The sequence below is a fragment of the Schistocerca piceifrons genome, chromosome X (genome assembly GCF_021461385.2).
Source record: "Schistocerca piceifrons isolate TAMUIC-IGC-003096 chromosome X, iqSchPice1.1, whole genome shotgun sequence".
In the NCBI taxonomy this organism is placed as follows: Eukaryota; Metazoa; Arthropoda; class Insecta; order Orthoptera; family Acrididae; genus Schistocerca; species Schistocerca piceifrons.
In genome coordinates, this window is record NC_060149.1 from 922,898,674 (window position 1) to 922,919,787 (window position 21,114).

General features: G+C 45.7%; 1 protein-coding gene across 1 annotated transcript in view; it reads right to left on the reverse strand.

Annotated features, from left to right (window-relative positions):
- Positions 1–21,114, reverse strand: part of LOC124721732 (guanine nucleotide-releasing factor 2) — a 387,271-nt gene that overhangs the window by 158,356 nt on the left and 207,801 nt on the right. Inside the window, exon 2 of the mRNA XM_047246831.1 lies at positions 10,141–10,415. Coding sequence (XP_047102787.1) covers positions 10,141–10,415 — 275 coding nt within the window. The remainder of the gene's footprint in view (positions 1–10,140; positions 10,416–21,114) is intronic.

The following is a 21,114-nucleotide window of genomic DNA, read 5'->3' on the forward strand; positions in this document are numbered from 1 at the left end:
TTTGTGTTCCAATGAAGTGGAGGGCTATATCAGCAGTAGTTCAACTGCTGGCAGGCCTCCCAAGCTTGTCAGGTCTCCACAGAGGATCCAGAGAAAGTATGTCTCACAACATCCTGCCTAGTAACCTGTCCCTTCCTTTTCCTCTCTGTGACTGTGTGGCAGCAGGCACAGTACCCTAATGTGGGCAGCAGAAGATCCTCAGTAACCAAGATGCCGGTGATGCACATAGGCTTCACTATGGAGGGATGGATAGCATTCCACAGTCAAAGTGAAGACAAGCTATCAAAGGGGTAAGGCCCTGTATGGGTCATGAGGTGGCAGCCCCACCAGAACACTCGGAGCCAGGTGGGGGGGGGGGGGGGGGGAGGAGGCTGTGGGCTGATAACCCACACCACAAACAATTCAAATCACAGATACTAAAAGGAGAAATAGCCAGATGGATTTTAAGGATATGACCTTAGGCCTGAAAAGGAAAACCCTTATTGGATTTTGGAATGTAAGAACACAGAGAGAGGCAGGAAGGTTAAGTCAGGTTGAAAAATAGATGGAGAACTGTAGACTGGAGCAGCCAGAATCTGGGGAAGTTCAATCACAAAATGGTGGAGTGCTGCTGTATGTGGGACACACAGGTGAAGATACAATGCACAGGAATAGTGTAGGGCTCGTACTATCTAAAAACTGCAAAAGAAGGTTACTGGCGAGGAAATTAGTATCAGAAAAGACAATAACTGCATTCTCTAGAACAAATGTGCAAAATATCACAGTAATTCAATGCTATGCACATACTGACATGACTGAAGAAGAATTAAGAGATACATTTTATACAGAGCTAAATGGAATCCTTGGACAAACTAATTGTAGAGACATAAAAATTTTAATGGAAGACTTGAACACAAAAGTTGGTTCATAAAATGAAGGGTGTGAACACATCATGAGTGTTAACAGCACTGGCAATAGAAATGCAAATGGTGAACTGCTGATAGATATGAGCACTGAGCATGACTTCAGTCACTGAAGGCACACTGTTTCCACATCACAACTGCCATAAGATAATGTGGTTCTTGTCAGATCATGTTATTGAAACTCAAACATATCACATAGCTGTAAGCCATAAGTTTTGACACTCTCTGTTGAATGTCAGAAACAAGAGAGGGGCGGATGTTGGAAGTGACCACCACTTAGTTTTGGATGAGTTCAGATTGACGATACTGGCAAGTAGAACCAAACACAATCACAGGAGCAAGAAAATAGATGTGGTAAGGTTAAACGACCAATAGCAAAAAAATGATCTGCCCTTGAACTACAAAATGTCCTCTTTGACAAAAACTTTATACAGAAAGGAATTGAAACAGGTTGGCAAAAACAAAGACAGTCATTTAGATGTTGGAAAGAACATATTAGAATTTAAGACACATAAAAGGAATGAATGGATTGCTAATGAAATGTGGAATGAAATTAGCTGCAAAAAAGAACTACAACAAAAGTTAAATTTTTGTAATACAAGGGCACAGAACATCAAAGTGCATAAAGAATAAAAGGAGGCAAACAAAGGAGTGAAAATGAGGATGAGGCGAGATAAATGGAAATGGATAAATGAGCAGGTACACGTAGCAAAAGAGGCAGAAAGACAGGGAAATATAAAGGAGCTGATAATATCACCAAATGTCTCTCAGAGAACAACTTTAGACGTTAAGGACCAGTTTAGAGTAAGGATGGGGTGACAATTACAAACCATCAGACACAAGTACAGAGATAGGAATCACATTTCAAAGAGCTGTTGAATTGCAAAGACAACCAAATCTGCAGTGTCCCACAATGGTTGAAATTAGGAGTGCTTTGAGAAGCCTAAAAAAGGCAAAGGCTCCAGGTCTAGACAACGTATTGAAAGTACTGTTAATATGCTCCACACCCCACTGAAGCATATTTGGCTGAAAGAGAAATCCCCAAAAGGAATGGAAATACATTGCTGTCAGTGCCTGGTAATGTCCTCACCAGAATTATTTTAAATAGGATTAAAGACTCAGTTGAAAATCGATTGGTAAAAAACAGACCGGTTTTTGTGCACAACGTAGTTGTGTTTACCTTATTAGTACTCTTACGATCATATTAGCGCAAAGCAAAGAAGTCCACGCAACCACGTACCTGGCAGTCATTGATTTAGAAAAGGCCTTCGATTCTGTGATACATCAAGTGCCGTGGCATGTGTTGCAGAAGTATGGTATAGCACAGAAGATTCTAAATATCATCAGAGATCTGTATGTTGTCTACAAATGTTGTGTGCTCCACAATGGAAATCTCACAGATCCAATAGAGGTAACGACCGGAGTCCACCAGTGTTGTATTTTGTCACCAATGCTCTTCTTACTTCTCCTTGACTCAGTTATGAGACGAGTCACATTGGGCAGGAGATGAGAAACCCAATGGGAAATCCACGAACATCTGGAGGATTTGGATTTCACAGATGACATAGTTTTAGTAGCTAAAAGGCTGACAGATATGAAAGCTAAATTAAATTTACTGAAAAAAGAAGCAGAGATTGCTGGGCTCAAAATAAATATAGGAAAAACAAAGAAAATGAGAATAAATTCTGGGAACACCGAAGTGCTGCTGCTTGGAGGGGAGCAGCAAGTGGAGATCATCAATTTGTTCCTGTATCTGGGTAGTGTGGTTTTGTTTTTTTTTTTTTTTTTTTTTTTAGGGCGCAAAACTGCTATGGTCATTAGCGCCCGGTCCGTGACTTAGGAAACAGTAAAAAACCGAAATTGAAAACCAGCAGCAATGGGAACGAAAGTCATAAAATTGGAGAAACTAAAAGCAGAAGGAAGGCTTAAAAATCCACTACAGAAAGGGGTTGGTTGTCCCCAAAAAAAGCTTCAAATGACTGACGTCATTTCACTGGCACTAATAAACTTGAGAACACCCCCCAGGTGGAGCAAGCGCAGACAGTCCTGAATCCGGTGGACCATAGGGTGCACAGGATAAAGAGCTTGGAGACTGAGGAGAGAGCTGAGAGAATCTGAGCAGATAACGTACTGTATCCGCTGATGGCGGCGGATGTAGTGGACAGCCTGGAGAACAGCGTAAAGCTCCGCAGTATAAACCGAACACTGGTCGGGAAGCCGAAAGGGATTTTGGGTGTCGCCAACAATAAAGGCACTCCCAACACCTAACGATGTTTTCGAGCCGTCGGTGTAAATAAATGTGGCGTCCGTCATTTGTGCACATAGAGCAGCATATGCCCGACGATAAACAAGTGAAGGGGTACCATCCTTGGGAAATCGACAAAGGTCACGGAGCAGGCAGATCCGGGGACGGAGCCAAGGCGGTGCTGTACCCCAAGCTGTCAAGAAGGTTTTAGGAAAGCGGAAGGAAAGAGAATGGAGCAGTTGACGGAAGTGGACTCCCGGTGGTAGTAGGGAGGAGGGGCGGCCTGCATACCCTACATCAAAGGAGGCGTCGAAAAAAAACGTCATGGGCTGGATTAGCAGGCATGGAAGACAGATGGCTAGCATAACGACTCAGAAGGACTGCTCGACGATTGGACAGCGGAGGTTCAGCAGTCTCAGCATAAAGGCTTTCCACAGGGCTGGTGTAAAAAGCTCCAGACACTAAATGTAATCCACGGTGGTGGATAGAGTTGAGACGCCGAAGACCGCCGAGCAGAGGAGTAGAATATGCTCCATAGTCCAATTTCGAGCGCACTAAGGCGCGATAGAGGCGGAGAAGGACCAAAGGGATCGCAGACAGCGAGCCGAAAGATAGGAAACGTGGGAGGACCAGCACAGTTTTCTGTCAAACATAAGACCCACGAATTTAGCGACGTTGGAAAATGGAAGGTTGACAGGACCTAGATGTAAGGAGGGTGGAAGAAACTCCTTACGTCGCCAAAAATTAACACAAACGGTCTTACTGGGAGAAAAACGGAAGCCGGTTTCGATGCTCCAAGAGTGGAGGCGATCGAGACATCCTTGAAGACGTCGTTCAAGAAGGCTGGTCCGTTGAGAGCTGTAGTAGATCGCAAAATCGTCCACAAAGAGGGAGCCCGAGACATCAGGAAGGAGACAATCCATAATTGGATTGATGGCAATGGCAAACAGTACAACACTCAGCATGGAGCCCTGGGGTACCCCGTTTTCTTGGGAGAAAGTACGGGAGAGAGTAGTATTCACCCGCACCCTAAATGTGCGCTCTGCCATAAATTCGCGAAGAAAAAGGGGCAGCCGGCCTCGAAAGCCCCAAGAGAACAGGGTGCGGAGGATGCCTGTCCTCCAACAGGTATCGTATGCTCTCTCCAGATCAAAAAATATTGCTACTGTTTGGCGTTTCCGGAGAAAATTGTTCATGATATAAGTGGAGCGAGCAACAAGATTGTCAACTGCAGAACGATGCTTTCGGAAACCGCATTGGGCAGGTGTTAAAAGACTGCGGGATTCCAGCCACCAAGCTAAACGGTAATTCACCATACGCTCCAAAACCTTACAGACACTACTCGTGAGAAAAATGGGGCAATAGCTAGAGGGGAGATGTTTGTCCTTTCAAGGTTTTGGAACAGGAACGATGATAGCTTCCCGCCATCGTCTGGGAAAAGTACTGTCGGTCCAAATTCGATTATAAAGGCAAAGGAGGTAACGCAGACTATGGGTTGATAAATGCAGCAACATTTGGACGTGGATACCATCCGGTCCTGGGGCGGAGGAGCGAGAAGAAGAGAGTGCATGTTGGAGTTCCCGCATGGAGAAAACAGTATTGTAGCTTTCGTGATTTTGAGAGGAGAAAGCAAGAGGTGGCACTTCCGCTGCACGTTTCTTCGGGAGAAACGCTGGCGGGTAATTTGAAGAGCTCGAAATCTCAGCAAAGTGCTGACCCAACGAGTTAGAAATTGCGACGGGGTCCACTAATGTGTCATGCGCGACAGTGAGCCCAGAGACCGGGGAGAAACTAGGCGCGCCTGAGAACCGTCGAAGCAGACTCCAAACTTCCGAGGAGGGAGTGAAGGTGTTAAATGAGCTAATAAAGAATTTCCAGCTCGCCTTCTTGCTATCGCGGATGACACGACGGCATCACGCACGGAACTGCTTATAGCGGATACAGTTGGCCAAAGTAGGATGGTGGCGGAAAACGCGGAGATCACGTCGCCGCTCACGTATTGCATCACGGCATGCCTCGTTCCACCAACGAACTGGGGGGCGCCGGGGCAATTCGGAGGTGCGTGGTATTGAATGTTCCGCAGCTGTAAGAATAACGTCGGTAATATGTGTGACCTCATCGTCGACGCTGGGAAAGTGACGGTCATCGAATGGCGCTAGAGATGAAAAAAGTGTCCAATCAGCTTGGGCAAACTTCCAGCGTCACTGGCGCATGTAGGGCAGTTGAGGCTGCAGTCTAAGGACACATGGAAAGTGGTCACTCGAGTGTGTATCATCAAGGGCGAACCATTCGAAGCGCTGAGCTAGTGGAACAGTACTGACTGCAAGGTCCAAATGAGATAAATTTGTCGTGGAGGCAGACAAAAATGTAGGGACCCCAGTGTTGAGGCAAACTAGATCTGCTTGGTGGAAGACGTCTAGCAATAGTGAGCCACGTGGACAAGGATGTGGAGATCCCCAAAGCGGGTGGTGGGCATTGAAGTCCGCAACCAGCAAATATGAGGGTGGAAGCTGACCAAGAAGATGAAGGAGATCAGCCCGTGCCATTGGTGTGGACGACGGAATGTATACAGTACAAAGAGAGAACGTGTATCCGGAAAGGGAAAGACGGACAGCGACAGCTTGGAAGGAAGTGTTTAAATGGATTGGGTGATAATGTAGAGTTTCATGGAGAAGAATCATGAGTCCTCCATGTGCAGGAGTGCCTTCAACAGAGGGGAGATCATATCGGACGGACTGAAAATGAGGGAGAACAAAGCGGTCATGGGGACGCAGCTTTGTTTCCTGAAGACAGAAGATGACCGGCGAGTAGGATCGTAAGAGGATCGACAATTCATCCCAATTGGCTCGAATACCGCGGATATTCCAGTGGATAATGGACATAGGGTGAACAGAAAATGGAGGAATGTGACCAAGGTCGCTGTCAGCTCAACGACTGCTCAGAGCTTGCGACCAACAGCATGGAATGGCATTCAGCCGAAGGCAGAAGATCCTGATCCATAGGTTGGTCAGGAGCAGCTCCTGCCACCAGCGATCGGCCGGTTGATCGGCCGCCAGCAGTGCGCCTTGGCGACACAGAAGACGGCCGAGGGCGATTTCCGCCAGGTGGTGCTGTAGATGGGACAGGCCTTGGTGGAGAAGGAGAGGAACTGGGTTTCTTTGTAGCCTTCTTGGAAGTATGATGTTTAGAGGAAGGAGGAACCGATGGTTCGGAAGTTGCGGTACGTAAAAACTCTTCACGAGTATGCTCTTTTTTCGAAGTCTTGGTGTCTGACTTTTGGGCTCAAGATTTAGCAGAACTCGACGAAGGGTGAGCCAGAGAGTGGGCAGGCGAAAATGGTGAGGTGGAACGGGCGATCTTTGCGCTGGCCGATCTGACGACCGTGGCACTAAAGGTGAGGTCGCAAGTCTGCGTGGCCGCCTCCTTTGTTGGCCGAGGAGAAGCAAGGACAGTGCTGTATTTTCCTGTCTGAGGCACAGTGGGCTGCCGACTGGCGAATAATTTTCGAGCAGCAAAGGTCGACACCTTTTCCTTTACTCTAATTTCCTGGATGAGCTTTTCGTCCTTAAAAACGGGACAATCTCGAGAGGAAGCAGCGTGGTCACCCATACAGTTGATGCAGCGAGGGGATGGAGGTGGACAAGCACCCTCATGGGCATCCTTGCCACACGTAACACATTTGGCCAGATTGGAACAGGACTGGCTGGTGTGATTGAACCGCTGACACAGATAGCAACGCGTAGGGTTTGGGACATAAGGGCGAACAGAAATTATCTCATAGCCTGCTTTGATTTTCGATGGGAGTTGAACTTTGTCAAATGTCAAGAAGACAGTGCGGGTTGGAATGATGTTCGTGTCAACCCTTTTCATAACCCTATGAACAGCCGTTACACCCTGGTCAGACAGGTAGTGCTGAATTTCTTCGTCAGACAATCCATCGAGGGAGCGTGTATAAACGACTCCACGCGAGGAATTTAAAGTACGGTGCGGTTCCACCCGGACAGGGAAGGTGTGTAGTAGTGAGGTACGCAGCAATTTTTGTGCCTGGAGGGCACTGACTGTTTCTAACAACAGGGTGCCATTCCGTAATCGGGTACAAGACTTTACATGACCTGCAATTGCGTCGACACCTTTCTGAATAATGAAAGGGTTGACCGTGGAGAAGTCGGGACCTTCGTCAGACCGAGAAACAAGAAGGAACTGTGGCAACGATGGAAGAACTGTCTGTGGCTGAGACTCAGTGAACTTACGCTTGTGAGCAGACATAGTGGAAGGTGAGGAAACCATTGCGGAAGAATCCCCCATGATTACCGGCGTCTCCGGTGGCGCGCTCCTCCCTTGTGGTGGCCCTCTCTGAGGGCACTCCCGCCTTAGGTGATTGTTCACACCTCAGGTCACACCTCCCGCCAAACGGACAGAGGGACCAATCGGCACTTTCGGAAGGTATCAGCTCAGGTAATCACCCCTCCCTGGGCCTGGCCGTTACCAGGGGGTACGTACGTGTCCTACCTGTCTACCCGGGACGGGGAATTACGCGTTACCCCGTCACTGGCTACGCATGGAAGTGCGTGGGTCGGCCTTCAGACACGCACGGGGAGGAAAGAAGAGAAAGGGAAAGGAAAGAAGAGGGGTCTCAAACGCCGCAGCGGAGAAAAGGGCAAAGAGAAGAGGGAAGGAAAAGAGAAGGACAGAGGAAGGACGAAGACTTGCAAGTGTAGAAAGCAAGGAATTTGTAACAGTTTCGAGCGTCGAGCGTCCGTCTCCGGACGTAGGCACAAACCATACTCCCAGAGGGGGAGAAAGGGAAGGAAAGAGCCAGGGGTGAGGGGGGGGGGGCAAAGATGGGGGACGGGGAAGGATGCGGAAAGGGAGGGTATGCAGCGCGGAAAGGAAGGAGGGCCACATTAGCTCGGGGTCCCGTGCTTGCTACGCACGTATCCACAAAAGAGTTGTGGACCCCCTGGGGGGGGGGGGGGGGGTAGTGTGGTGACAGAAGACGGTGGAGCTGGGGAAAAGATGTGAAAAGCCACATAAAGAAGGCATATGCTAGCTTCGTACAACTGTATTCAATATGGAGAAACAGAAACATCACATACAAAACTAAAATGTGAAAGCTGTTGTTCTGTATGGCAGTTACGAAGTTGGAAAGCAAATAAAAGGATAACATCACAGTTATACAGTTTCATAAATAAACATCTCGGGGCATCTATTGCAGAATGAACATCGGGGGACCAGGAAAAATAAGTAATGAGGCTCTCTGGAGAAAAACAAACCAGACACCTATAGAAAAACAGATATGCGAGAGAAAGTGGAGATGGCTGAGGCACACATTGAGGAAGCCAGATGGAGTAATCAAACAGAAGGCATCGGAATGGAATCCCCAAGGAACAAGGAATAGAGGCAGGCCTAGAAGTACACGGAAGAGGATGGTGGAGGGGGAAGCTCAAGGAGAGTTGGCAAGACTTGGGCAAAATTGAGGAAAATGGCCAAAGACAGAGATGGATGGTGAGTTCTGGATGCCCTATATCCCCATAAGGGGACCAAAGGATTTAAGTCAACTAAGTCTCTAAGATATATTTTCAGCACTGTGGGCCCATTGGATTATAAACTGTTTATTATTTCAAACGAAATCAGCAGAACTGTTAATACATTTATCTGACTGTAAGACAAGACGGTCAATGTCTATATGGGTAAATGTTTGCCTACGGAACCACGACTGTACCCAGGTGTGCACCTCTTTGTCCAAAGCAAATCGACTGCCATAAATCTCTTGCTTCAGGGACCCAAAAATATGGAAATCGCATGGTGAATGTATGGAGATCATGTAGGGCCTTCCCAGTAAAACTTCTGCAGCATACTCAAAACATGAAATTACAATTAAATCAATATAATGAAATTAATACCCTTAGCTGCATACAGGCATTGATATACATCAATGGGGACAGTTGAAAATCTATGCCCCGACCAGGACTCGAACCCTGAATTTCCTGTTTACATAGAGACGCTCTATCCATCTGAACCACCGAGGACACAGAGGATAGTGAGACTGCAGGGACTTATGCCTGGCACACCTCCCACGAGACCCACATTCCCAACTTATTGTCCTGCACTATATTCATAGTGCCCCTGCCCATTACACTCACTACTCGCGGCTTTACCAATTCCCGTAAGAGTTCGAGCACTGTTTGTGCATTCGCACAGAAGATGGTCAAATGGTTGGTGAGCCTTAACTATATATATGAACACGGTATCTGTTCTTTCGGACATTCTACTGTGCGAATGGACAAACAATGCCTGAACTCTTACGGGAATCGGTAAAGCCACGAGTAATGAGTGTTACGAGCAGGGGCACTACGAATATAGTGCGGGACAATAAGTTGGGAATGTGGGTCTCACGGGAGGTGTGCCAGAGATAATTCCCTGGAGTTGCACGATCCTCTGTGTCCTCAGTGGCTCAGACGGATAGAGCGTCTGCCACGTACGCAGGAGATCCCAGGTTCGAGTTCAGGTGGGGGTGCACATTTTCAACTGTCCCCGTTGACGTATATCAACGCCTGTATGCAGCTAAGGGTATTCATTTCATTGTATTGATTTAATTGTAATTTCATTCTAACGAGCTGCACGGTCACTGATGGTATCTGTTCTTTCGGACATGTCTGAAAGAACAGATACCATCTTCATGTATATACTCAAAAGAACCTTGGCACCATATAGCCTGGGGAAAGAGCTGCTCTTGTAAGCTCACACAGCCAACGTAATCCCCTTGCAACAACAATGCCTATAGCTATCAGTTTGTCTTAATGAACCGTACAAAGTATTTCTGTTATTAAGCACAGACTGCATAAATACCACATACTACTGGAAAAGGTGATCTCTAATTTTTACTAATTTCTGTTATAAAAAGGCTGAAGTTGTTTCATGTACTGTCTTTTTCAGACATACTTCACACTTAATCAAATGTATTTGGCTCACATAACTGGATGTGCTTCTAACCTGTCTAACATGAAGATCGAGGTCTCGAGCAGGGTTCTTGTCACTAGAATCTACCAGGTCAACACTAGGTGTTGCTGTTGCAGTTTTATGGGATGATCTTGACTTAGGTGAATGTGGTGATCCAGAACGTTGAGATCCAGATCCAGCCCCACCACTCCCACCACCACTGCCTGGGGAACGCATCTGTGACAAGATTTCCAGGAAGTCTTCCTTGAATGAACGTGCTCGACGTGCCAGCTTACCCCCACGGGGTTTGCTGCTGTTGCTGTCTGCTTCTGCAAAAAAATTGCAATGTTGTTTAGAAATTATTCACACAGGGAGAATTAAAGTCATATAACAAATAAGAAGTACTTTACAAAACTGAAATCTTGATTATAAAGATGTACACTGCCTGACAAAAGAAGTGAGGGACACAGTGGGACGTCTTAAATATAACTACGTACACAATTAAAGCTGCATTTCTATGTGGCAGGTATAATGGACACCACATCGCATTAGTGTTGTTTATGTTTAGTGTTGTTGCGAGGCCTGAGAGTGTATATAATGAGCGTAAACAGCATCTGATGTTGCGTGATCACTGTGAAGGACACAGAGCTGCCACAGAATCATGTGAGGCCATGTTATCAACAGCTGACAAGAGTCTGAAAGAGGCTTCATTGTGGGTCTCCATTTAGTCAGCTGGTCAAATTGTGCAATATCCAGATGTGTAGAGCATTTATATGACACAGTGGCCTGAAGGTGGATTGCACGGGAACGTGAGGGCAGGCACACTCTTCGTCAGGGTTCTGGTTGACCACATCTGACAACCACAAAGGAGGGTCACAATATTGTGTACCAGGCATATCACAATCCCTTCATATCTGTACCCTACATCTGAGAACAAGTAATTAACGCCCTGCAACATTCTGTACCATCGGTCAGAGATTAACAACTGCTGGAATAGGCAGTTACTGTCCCTCGTGTATGCTGCCGATAATACCACAATACATACAGTTGTATCTGGAATGGTGCTGTGACTGGAAAACAGAGACTGCCAGTCAGTGTCATCACATCATGTTCAGTGACAAATTGCGGGTATTCCATTATCCCAGATATGCGTCAACGGGGACAGTTGAAAATGTGCACCCCCATCTGGACTCGAATCTGGGATCTCCTGCGTACATGGCAGACGCTCTATCCATCTGAGCCACTAATGACACAGAGGATGTGCAAAACTGACAGACAAAAATAACTTTTGCACGACATGTCACTAACTAGCGAGTAACGTAGCTCGAAGAAACTCTGACCGTACGTAGACAGAACTGCTTAAGTATGGTACGGCAGGTAAATGAAAAAATACACGATGAGACAAACAGAAATGACACTTATCCAAAGACAATAATTACACTAAAGTCATCACGATTCATTACAGTCCTCTGTGCATTACAAAAGGTGGGACACGGTTATTAATAGGGTGTGCGCTCATCACGGAGGGCAATGCACGTTCTGCAACATGCTCCTACGATGCCCACAAGGTTGATAAGGAGTTCTCGTTACGGAGCAGTCCATTCCACCAACAGTGCATTCGACAACTGGCAGATCGTGATCGGTGGATGTGGATGTGCTGCTCCCCAAACGTGCTCGATGGGATTTGAACAGGCAGGCCAGTCCATTCTTCGAATGTGCTCTCATTCCATGAGCTCCTGAACATGTACTGTTCAATGGAATCACACACTGTCACCTACAATAATGAAGCACAGGGCCAATGCACTGTTAAGAACCGTGTCCCCCTTTTTTGTAGTGTACGGGCACCATCACGAATTGTGGTGACTTCAGTTTCATTACCTTCTTTCAGTAAGAGTGTAATTTCTGTTAGTCTCATTGTGTATTTCTTTCAGTTATCTTCTTACTATACTGTAGCAGTTGTTGTTATGTACGGTCCCAGTTTCTTCGAGCTACGTTAGTCGGTAGTGACATCATCCAAAAGTTACTTTCGTCTTTAAGTTTCGTGCACCAGTTTATTTTCAATGTACGAATATAGTCTTGAGCAACATTGTGGCGTTTTTTCTACAGGCACGTGCACTGTGCATTCTAGCCAGCATTAAAAGAATGGAGTGTTATGTCATAAATGGATGTTAAACATAAAATGATAGTTTACAATTTAGATGACTGGGGCCCATCAACACATAAACCTGTAATAAATGCTCGAAATATTGCTTCTAAACATACACGCACTCGTCGAATCACGGAGTGTCGCACCCTGTCAAATCCTCCCTGTCCGGTTTTAATGGTTTCACAGGTTTCCACGACACGTCAATGAAGAGATTACGCGTCTGAATGGGCTGACACCCTAAGACCATTCCTTTAAGGTGCCACCAGAGACAATAATTCGAAGGGCTGAGATATGCAGAATGTGCAGTTCACGAAATGGTCCATATGTCACGGTAAATACCGGCCAACGCACGTCGAGCACTGAGACTGAAATGTACTGGAGCTCCATAGTGCATAAACCACATGTTTCTTCTTGTTTGCAGATCACACCTTTCAGTATGTTTTGGAGGGTTTTCTGAATAAAGTTCGTGTAGACAGGCCCTGTAGGAAATACTGGGTGAAAGTATGGCCCTACCAGACAGTCACCTACGATTCCAGCTCACACGGATGCTCACGTCTACCCTGTACTGTGGCTTGAGGACTGCAATCGGTCCTTATGTGTCGGTTGTGGAAATGTGTTATTCCATCTCTTAACAAACGTTGCCTCCTCTGTAAACAAAACTGAGTAGACAAATAACGGACTGCCAGTTTGTGCAACAAACCATCGGCAAAAGTTCTCCCGTAATGGGCGATCGGCACGCATAAGGATTTGTACACGTTGATGATGATAGGGATACACGAGCTGCTCGTGAAGTATCCTCAATGCTGGACTTCGGAGCTGTCGAACGCGCTCTCCCTAGTCCGGTGTACGAGCAACACGTGGTCTTCCTCATCAATAGTCTGTGGTGCTACGGGTGTGCCTCGGCAAATCGACGATAAACAGTGCCAAAGGTTAGGTGAATCAGGTGTCTTCGGTCTGATACAGCCGCGTAGCCTCGTGTCCGTTAGGCTGCGGTCGTAGTGGCTCCGATATCGGTGGATTCCGCCGACGGCCGATCTTTTCAAATTATTACGCCAATATGTGCGCGGACACACTATAACGGATCTTATTTCCCGAAAGTGCAGGCTTCGGAACAATCCGTGAAATTCAAATCAGTTTGTTTTCTTCGGTCAAATCGACCGACGTTCTCGCACACGAAATATGGAGCGTGAGAAACTGATAAGTTTAGTCCAACAAAGAATGAGTTTCTGGCATCCTGAGGATGAAAATATCATAATCGGGTTACAGTTCGGAATCTATGGACTGAAATCACAACCTCATTCGAAACCTCAAATAGGCAAAATCTTTATTTGAACTTGTAGACATAGATTATAACATCAAAAAATAATTTGTTCAAGTGGAAAGGATGGTGTGTCTTATATGCTTATAGCTATTGTACTGGATCTTTTTTGTGGAACGGTGTCATTAGTTATCTACAAATTACGATTACTGCTTACTGGCTTTTTATGCCAATAGGGTAGTGATTCTTGTAATATGAAGTGGTTTGCAAATGTGGAGTACGGTACGTACGAGGTGTACAACTTTGCTCCCGCCGTTTGCGGATAGGTGGCGACAACGGTAAGTAGGGGTCGAAAGAAACAGATCGCAGACGTCAGGCAGTTAGCTTGGAGCTCGGTTAACATAACCTCATTCTAACATTAGTCTATTTGTGTCTGCATCATGAAGTTGTTCTTGATTGAAAATGTCAGTTTACGAGCCTAATTCTCGTCATTTGCGGGAGGTGTTACTGTTTTGTTTCAATATGAAGAAAACAGCGGCTGAGTCTCATCGAATGCTCTCATGTATGTATGGTAAGGACGCTATTAGTGAAAGAACGTGTCGTGTGTGGTTTCAACGCTTCAAGAACGGTGACTTCAACGTCGTAGACAGGCGTAGTGGTGGAAGAGAGAATGTTTTCGAAGATGCAGAATTGGAGACATTGCTGAGTGAAGACTCGCGTCAAGCTCAAAAAGAATTGCACGGGAATAAAACAGCAAGTCATTCCAAAATGTCTCAAGGCTATGGGTATGAATCAGAAAGAAGGAACTTAGGTTCCGTGTGAACTGAAACCAAGATACGTTGAACGGCGTTTGTGAACAGTTGCTTCAGAGGCAAAAGCGGAAGGGATTTCTGCATCGCATTGTGACCGGGGACGAAAAATGGGTTCATTACGATAACCCTAAACGCAAAAAATCATAGGGATATCCCGGCCACGCTTCCACGTTGACGGCCGAACCGAATATTCACGGCTCCAAGATCATGCTCTGCATTTGGTGGGACCGGCTCGGCGTCGTGTACTATGAGTTGTTAAAACTAAGTGAAACAATTACAGGTGCTCGTTATCGAACGCATTTAATTCGTTTGAGCAAAGCATTAAAAGACAAACGGCTGCAATACAGCGAGAGGCACGATAAAGTGATTTTGCAGCACGACAACTCTCGACCCCACGTTCCAAAAGAGGTCAAAACGTACTTGAAAACGTTAAAATGGGAAGCCCTACCCCACCCGCCGTATTCTCCAGACATTGCTCCCTCTGACTATCACTTGTTTAGATCAATGGCGCATGGCCACATGAAGAAGTCACAAATTGGATCGATTCGTGGATCGCTTCAAAAGATGAACAATTTTTTTGACGCGTGATTCGTACACTGCCCGAAAGATGGGAGAAAGTAGTGGACAGCGATGGAAAATACTTTGAATGATACATGTGTAACCAACTTGTTCCATTAAAGCCTCAAATGTTGGGGAAAAACGGCGGAAGCAAAGTTGTACACCTTGTATTTCCACTTTTAAGTGATTCAGGCTTTCAGAGTGGCTTATGCTACACTTGACACTTGTCTTAGACTCGTGTGCTAAATGACAACTGTTGAAGATTAACTGACGTACGTCTACAAAACTTAAAATAAATACGGCGAAACAGTGTGTTTATAACTTGCTTCTCAGTCAAAAATATGTGTGAAATCTTGTGGGACTTAAGTGCTAAGGTCATCAGTCCCTAAGCTTACACACTACTTAACCTAAATTATCCTAAGGACAAACAGATACACCCATGCCCGAGGGAGAACTCGAACCTCCGCCGGGACCAGCCGCACAGTCCATGACTGCAGCGCCTAAGACCGCTCGGCTAATCCCGCGCGGCGCTTCTCGGTCACCACGAATTATCTCGAGTATGTGACAGAATGTTCTTCCCGTCATCTCATATATTCGTAAAACTTGTCTGGCTATTTCGATAACTGAGGACAGAGTGTACAGTACTAGCCACGTTCTTTACGAGACAGGAAGGCGCACTCACATGCATTCGGCGTCTCCTTAATAGCAGAAGCCGCAGTGCAGCAATCGTATCCAAGCACAGAGGCGTTGTGGTATCCACTCCACCCCAAGACCCTAAGAGGTTAAAATCTAACCCACTTAATACATAAAATAGATTCTAACCTAACCACCTTGACCCTAACAAAAACTGACGAAGGAGATGGGACGTACTACGACCACGCTGCCGGCCGATGTTACCGGACGACGTCTGGTGACAGTGTCTAACGACCGTTGCCGATGCCACTGCGAACATAGCCCTACCATTCCCGCGCCGTACATAAATAATCATGTTGCCTGTTCACGAAATGAATATCCTCCTATGTTTGAAGGAAGCACTTTCAGTTAACTCGCTACTAAATACATGTGCACAATGGACACGTTGGAATCAGACGAATGTAAACAAGACTCCCTGGCAACACAACGTCATCTAGGATACAATGCGTCAAAAGGATGCACAGAACAGTGAAGTAGTTGTGCCGAACCTGGAAAGCCGTTGAACGTCAATTTTCATTAATAATTCGAAAATGACGGATATTCGGACATATGTTTATGTGAACTTTTTCGTGTTTTGGTGGACGGTATCCGTCCCCCAAGTTTGTAAACGTATTTTTGGAACATCCTTTATACGACGGAATATGCAAAACTAAATTCACATTCCTATAGGCAGAATATTCGGGATTATATTACTTGTGAACAAAGTACAGCTCTCATAATGAAAAAAAATGTTATATGGCAACAAATTCCAGGCATTACTCACAAAATACACTGACTGAAAAAAGTCGCAACACCAAAAAATAATTAGTATAGAATAATGAAATTTTGGGAATACATTTCTCCAGGTAACATATTAAAGAGATTAACATTGCAAGATCACAGGTTAATGTAAGCCCGAGATAAGCCATTGCAAATGTCAAATTCCGGTACATTAATAACGGGTGTAACTGCCAGAATGTTGAATGCAAGCACGCAAACGTGCATGCATTGTTTTGCACAGGTTCCGGATGTCAGTTTGTGGGATGGAGTGCCATGCCTGTTAAACTTGGTCAGTCAATACAAGGACGGTTAATGCAGTTTGTGGATGACGCATGACGCTGGAGTTGTCGTCCGATGATGTCCCACATGTGCTCGATTGGAGACAGATCTAGTAATCGAGCAGGTGAAGGCAACATGTCGACACTCTGCAGACCTTGTTAGGTTACAACAGCAGTATGTGGGCGATCTTTATCCTGTTGGAAAATACTCCCTGCAATTCGCTTAATGAATGACAGCACAACAGTTTGAATCATCAGACTGACATACAAATTTGCAGTCCGGGAGTGTGGGATAACCTCGAGAGTGCTCCTGCTGTCACACGAAATCGCACCCCAGATCACAACTCCAGGTGTGGGTCCAGTGTGTCTAGCACACCGACAGGTTGGTTGCAGGCCCTCAACTAACAAGATCCTAAAGAACACACGGTCATCATTGGCACCGAGGCCGAACCAAGTTTCATCAGAAAACAAATCAGACTTCCTCTGTGCCCTCCAATGAACTCTCACTTGACACCACTGAAGTCGCAAATGGCGGTGGTTTGGGGTCAGTGGAATGCACGCTACAGGGCATCATCTTTCAGATGTAGAAACACGCCTACTAACTTTCATTTATGTCACGCAGCTCCTTCTTGGTGTTGCGGTTTTATTTCCGTCAGTAATGAAATGTAGTTGCCGGTCGACTGAGTGATCCCTTCCTAGGGAACGAAAGTCACCCTTGCAGTTTCCGCGTCATTAGTTTTGCACATCTTCATAAACCTCAAACGGCTATTGCCAGTTGGTATTTATTTTAATACTTCACGCCAAGGCATGAAGTTAACTATCCAGTCATTGATCGATACAGCATGATGGTAATTGATTAGTGACTGACGATTAGGGAAATAACGATAGCTCGGTTGTGATAAGCTGAAATGATGACGACTTGGAAATGAATGATCTTAATCCGTTAGCAGCCGCCTGACCTTCCAGGATTCGTTTCTTCAGCACTTGCAGCTTCTGTGTTTTGTCTGAAACAGCGTAGGCCCACCCGGGACTCGCGCACTCAAAAATGGCAGCAATATCACTTGAAACAATCAGTCACACTTACAACACAACGTAATTGTAAAAAAAAAAAAAAATGAAATGTGGTTATGGCATATTTGCTTGGGAGTCCCGTTACGGGAAGTTCGGCCGCCTGGTGCAGCAAGCCTTCTCGTTGACGTCACTTCTGCGACGATGATGAAAAGACGACGACGACGACACACGCACACCAAGTTCCGAGCGAACCCGCGATCCACAAGACGCGAACCACAAGAAGACGACCTGCTGACATCGTAATTGTACGAGGAATGTTCAGTAAAGACAGGCACTGAATTATTATTATTCCCCCCCCCCCCCCCCCCCCCACGGTTAAGTCCCTGCTTGCGACAACTTTCCGTGAGCCGTCGTCGAAGTACGTACAATAATCGCTAGTCACTGCAAATTTTACAGCAGTATTTCTGTCGGTATCAGTTGTGTGTTGGCAGCCTGTGAGAGTGAATGTGTTCCATAATGGGCTCTAAACATCGTTATTGCTGATTTTCGTGAGCAGCGTCATGCAATAAAGTTCTGTGTTCTCTTGAAGATAACCTTCGACGATCTCAGAAAGAGTCTACGCCTTATGGGGATTCAGCAATATCTCGTAGAACATGTTTCCACTCACGTCACACTGAGAAAATGCTGAATTGCTGGGAGGAGCAAGTGCACCTGCTAGTGTCAAAACAGAAACAATAATCAGCACAGGGGCCGAGGACGATGCTTGGTGGCAACTCATCATCACGGCGGATGAAACACAGGAATATTGTTATGACCCAAAGGTGATGCGGAGAAGCAGAGAATGGGTGTTATGACCCCAACCAAAAAAAGGTACGAGCGCACACAAGTTGGGGTTGATGTGGTGGAGGAGGAGACCAAACAGCGAGGTCATCCGTCCCTCGGATTAGGGAAGGATGGGGGAAGGAAGCCAGCCGTGCCCTTTCAAAGGAACCATCCCGGCATTTGCCAGAAGCGATTTAGGGAAATGACGGCAAACCTAAATCAGGATGTCCGGACGCGGGATTGAACCGTCGTCCTCCCGAATGCGAGTCCGGTGTGCTAACCACTGCGCCACCTCGCTCGGTGACCGTCTGACGTGCTGCAGGAAACCACGGAAAGCCTGATTCACGATGTCAAGATCAGAAATAAGCCTGTCTACCGCCAGACAGCTCACCGGCTTGTACGTAGCTTATCTGGCCTGCTAACTGTTCATATTTACGAGAACTGCTGACTGAGCTTCCTCTTCTCTGGGCCACGGAGCTCGTCCTTCAGTCGCGGGCCATCAGACGAACTGCGCCACGCGAGGTACGCAAAGACAAAGCACAGCAGCTGTGGCGCTGACAGTTATTTCCAGCGACGCATCTGGCGACCCCCCTCCCCTAAACGCGTTTCTCACGTTCCCCTGCTACCACCATCACCAGCGTCGTCGTCACACTGGATTCACAATTTACACTATTGTGACCACAACCCACGTACTAGAGAACTAGTAACCTTAAAACAGCCTCCGAAAATAACGAGTATCATTTTACCTCGTGTTCCATTCGCCGGTGGAGCGAGACAAAGCTTGCACGACAATCTTTTCACCACCTGAAAATCTTATCAAGATCTGAGTGAACATTTGTGCAGCTTCTTCTAGCCAGTACTTCATTAGAGATAAATCCATCATCTATGTCAACTAGGAAGTTACTATTAATATTATCCACAAGATCATTCATATATAACTTGAACAGAAAAGGTCCCAAGACACTTTCCTGGGGCACACCCGAAGAGACTTCTACATCTGTCATTGACTCTCCATTCCAGGTAACTTTCTACGTCCTCCCTACTGAAAAATTCTCAATCCCGCTATGCTTCGACGTTTTAGGTGGCAAAGACCGGTATTTTTATCACTGCAAACGATTTTATAATATATTTACAGTGCTTGGTTGCCCTGTAGATGGCGTGTGTGCTATGATCCCTGTTTTAATTCTGTCATTTGTCGATTCAATAATCTGGAACCTTTTCTCCTGAATGTAGTTCGCTATTTCCATTGCGCTGCTACAGCTAACTTCAATTCCGCATGACTCGAAACAAAAGGCGCTTTTTGCAGCACGGTCAACTTCTCTCCACGCACAAACTTCGGCCGAAAATGGTGACCAAATCCGCCGCAGAGCTAATAACCGAGTACTGGTAATGCTATCTAGTGAACGGACGGGAGGGAAACTTACACGGTTTAACTCCATTTGAATTCAAAAGCTGTTTACTTATGTTTATAATTTCAATCTTGCAATAAAGCTGCAAATTCCAGGCATTTTTTCAATACATCTGCATCTGCGCACATTTGTGATACTACTCAAACGATGTAGTAAAGTTTTAATTAAGTAGTCATGTTACATGTTGACAGTTGTTGCTTTCGGATGAAATACTGATTTATGTATAAAACAAACCTTCTAAACGTAAATAACAATAGAAGACGACATGCAAAACTTGAGAACGTACATTAGCACGTCTTGTCGACTTAGTAAACCTGCCAAAAACCATACCGTATTTGAACAGCTTTGTGTCACCTGTCATTTCACGCCGCTGTATTTAAGATTTTTTTTAGTCCTATACACCGTTAAAGACAAGTACAAAACTACTCAGAGCATAGTACTTGCCCTTATACCCCTTACTTGTCAAAACCGATGGAGCTATTCTTTAATAACTTCCCACTGGGAGAATTTTAGAACTCAATGCAACAAGCGTTGCAAACAATATGTCAATCTAGCATTGCTATTCCGGGCAAGATACTTTTGGAGATGGTTTGCCGTTGCCTTCCTAAGGCCTGGTATAAAGGTCAGGAGCGAATCTAATCGAGTGGATAACTGAGCAGCATAGCGCTGTGTGTGTATTGTTATGTATGAACATGGAATGAAAGGAAATGAGTGAGTGAAATCATGCCAGCAAACTGACTGTTCCTCTCGAATAGTACCAAATGAATCGCCGAACTTACATTTCCCATCCGAGAGCCCGACCACCATCAACAGTGTCACGTGTCCTCATTTCATGAGACGCTGTAACAGACGTTTGGAATTCAATCTACGAATTTGCGGAACGGTCTGATCGTCAGCAACTACGCGGCACCACCTACTCTCCCCTTGTCGATCACATGATGGTGACAATTTTTTTCCACCAGAAGGGTTCGATTCGAATAGCTCAGCGTCAAGTTCCACCTCAGTAGTTCGAGCTATCAATCATAGCATCTTAAAAGTCCGCAAATAGTTTTTCAGTTTTTCCTAGTATGTACCGTTATCAACAGTGGAATAGAAGGAAATCAGAGCTCGGGTTAAAAAAGAAAAGTAATTCAGGTGTTGCGTACGGATGAAAAACAACGAAATCAGAAACACACTACCCAAAAAACGTTTCACGATCATATCTTCTACGACTTTCAATATACCAACGGAGCAAAGAAAGTTAAATTCGAAGTCTAATAATAAATATGATTAATACGAACAA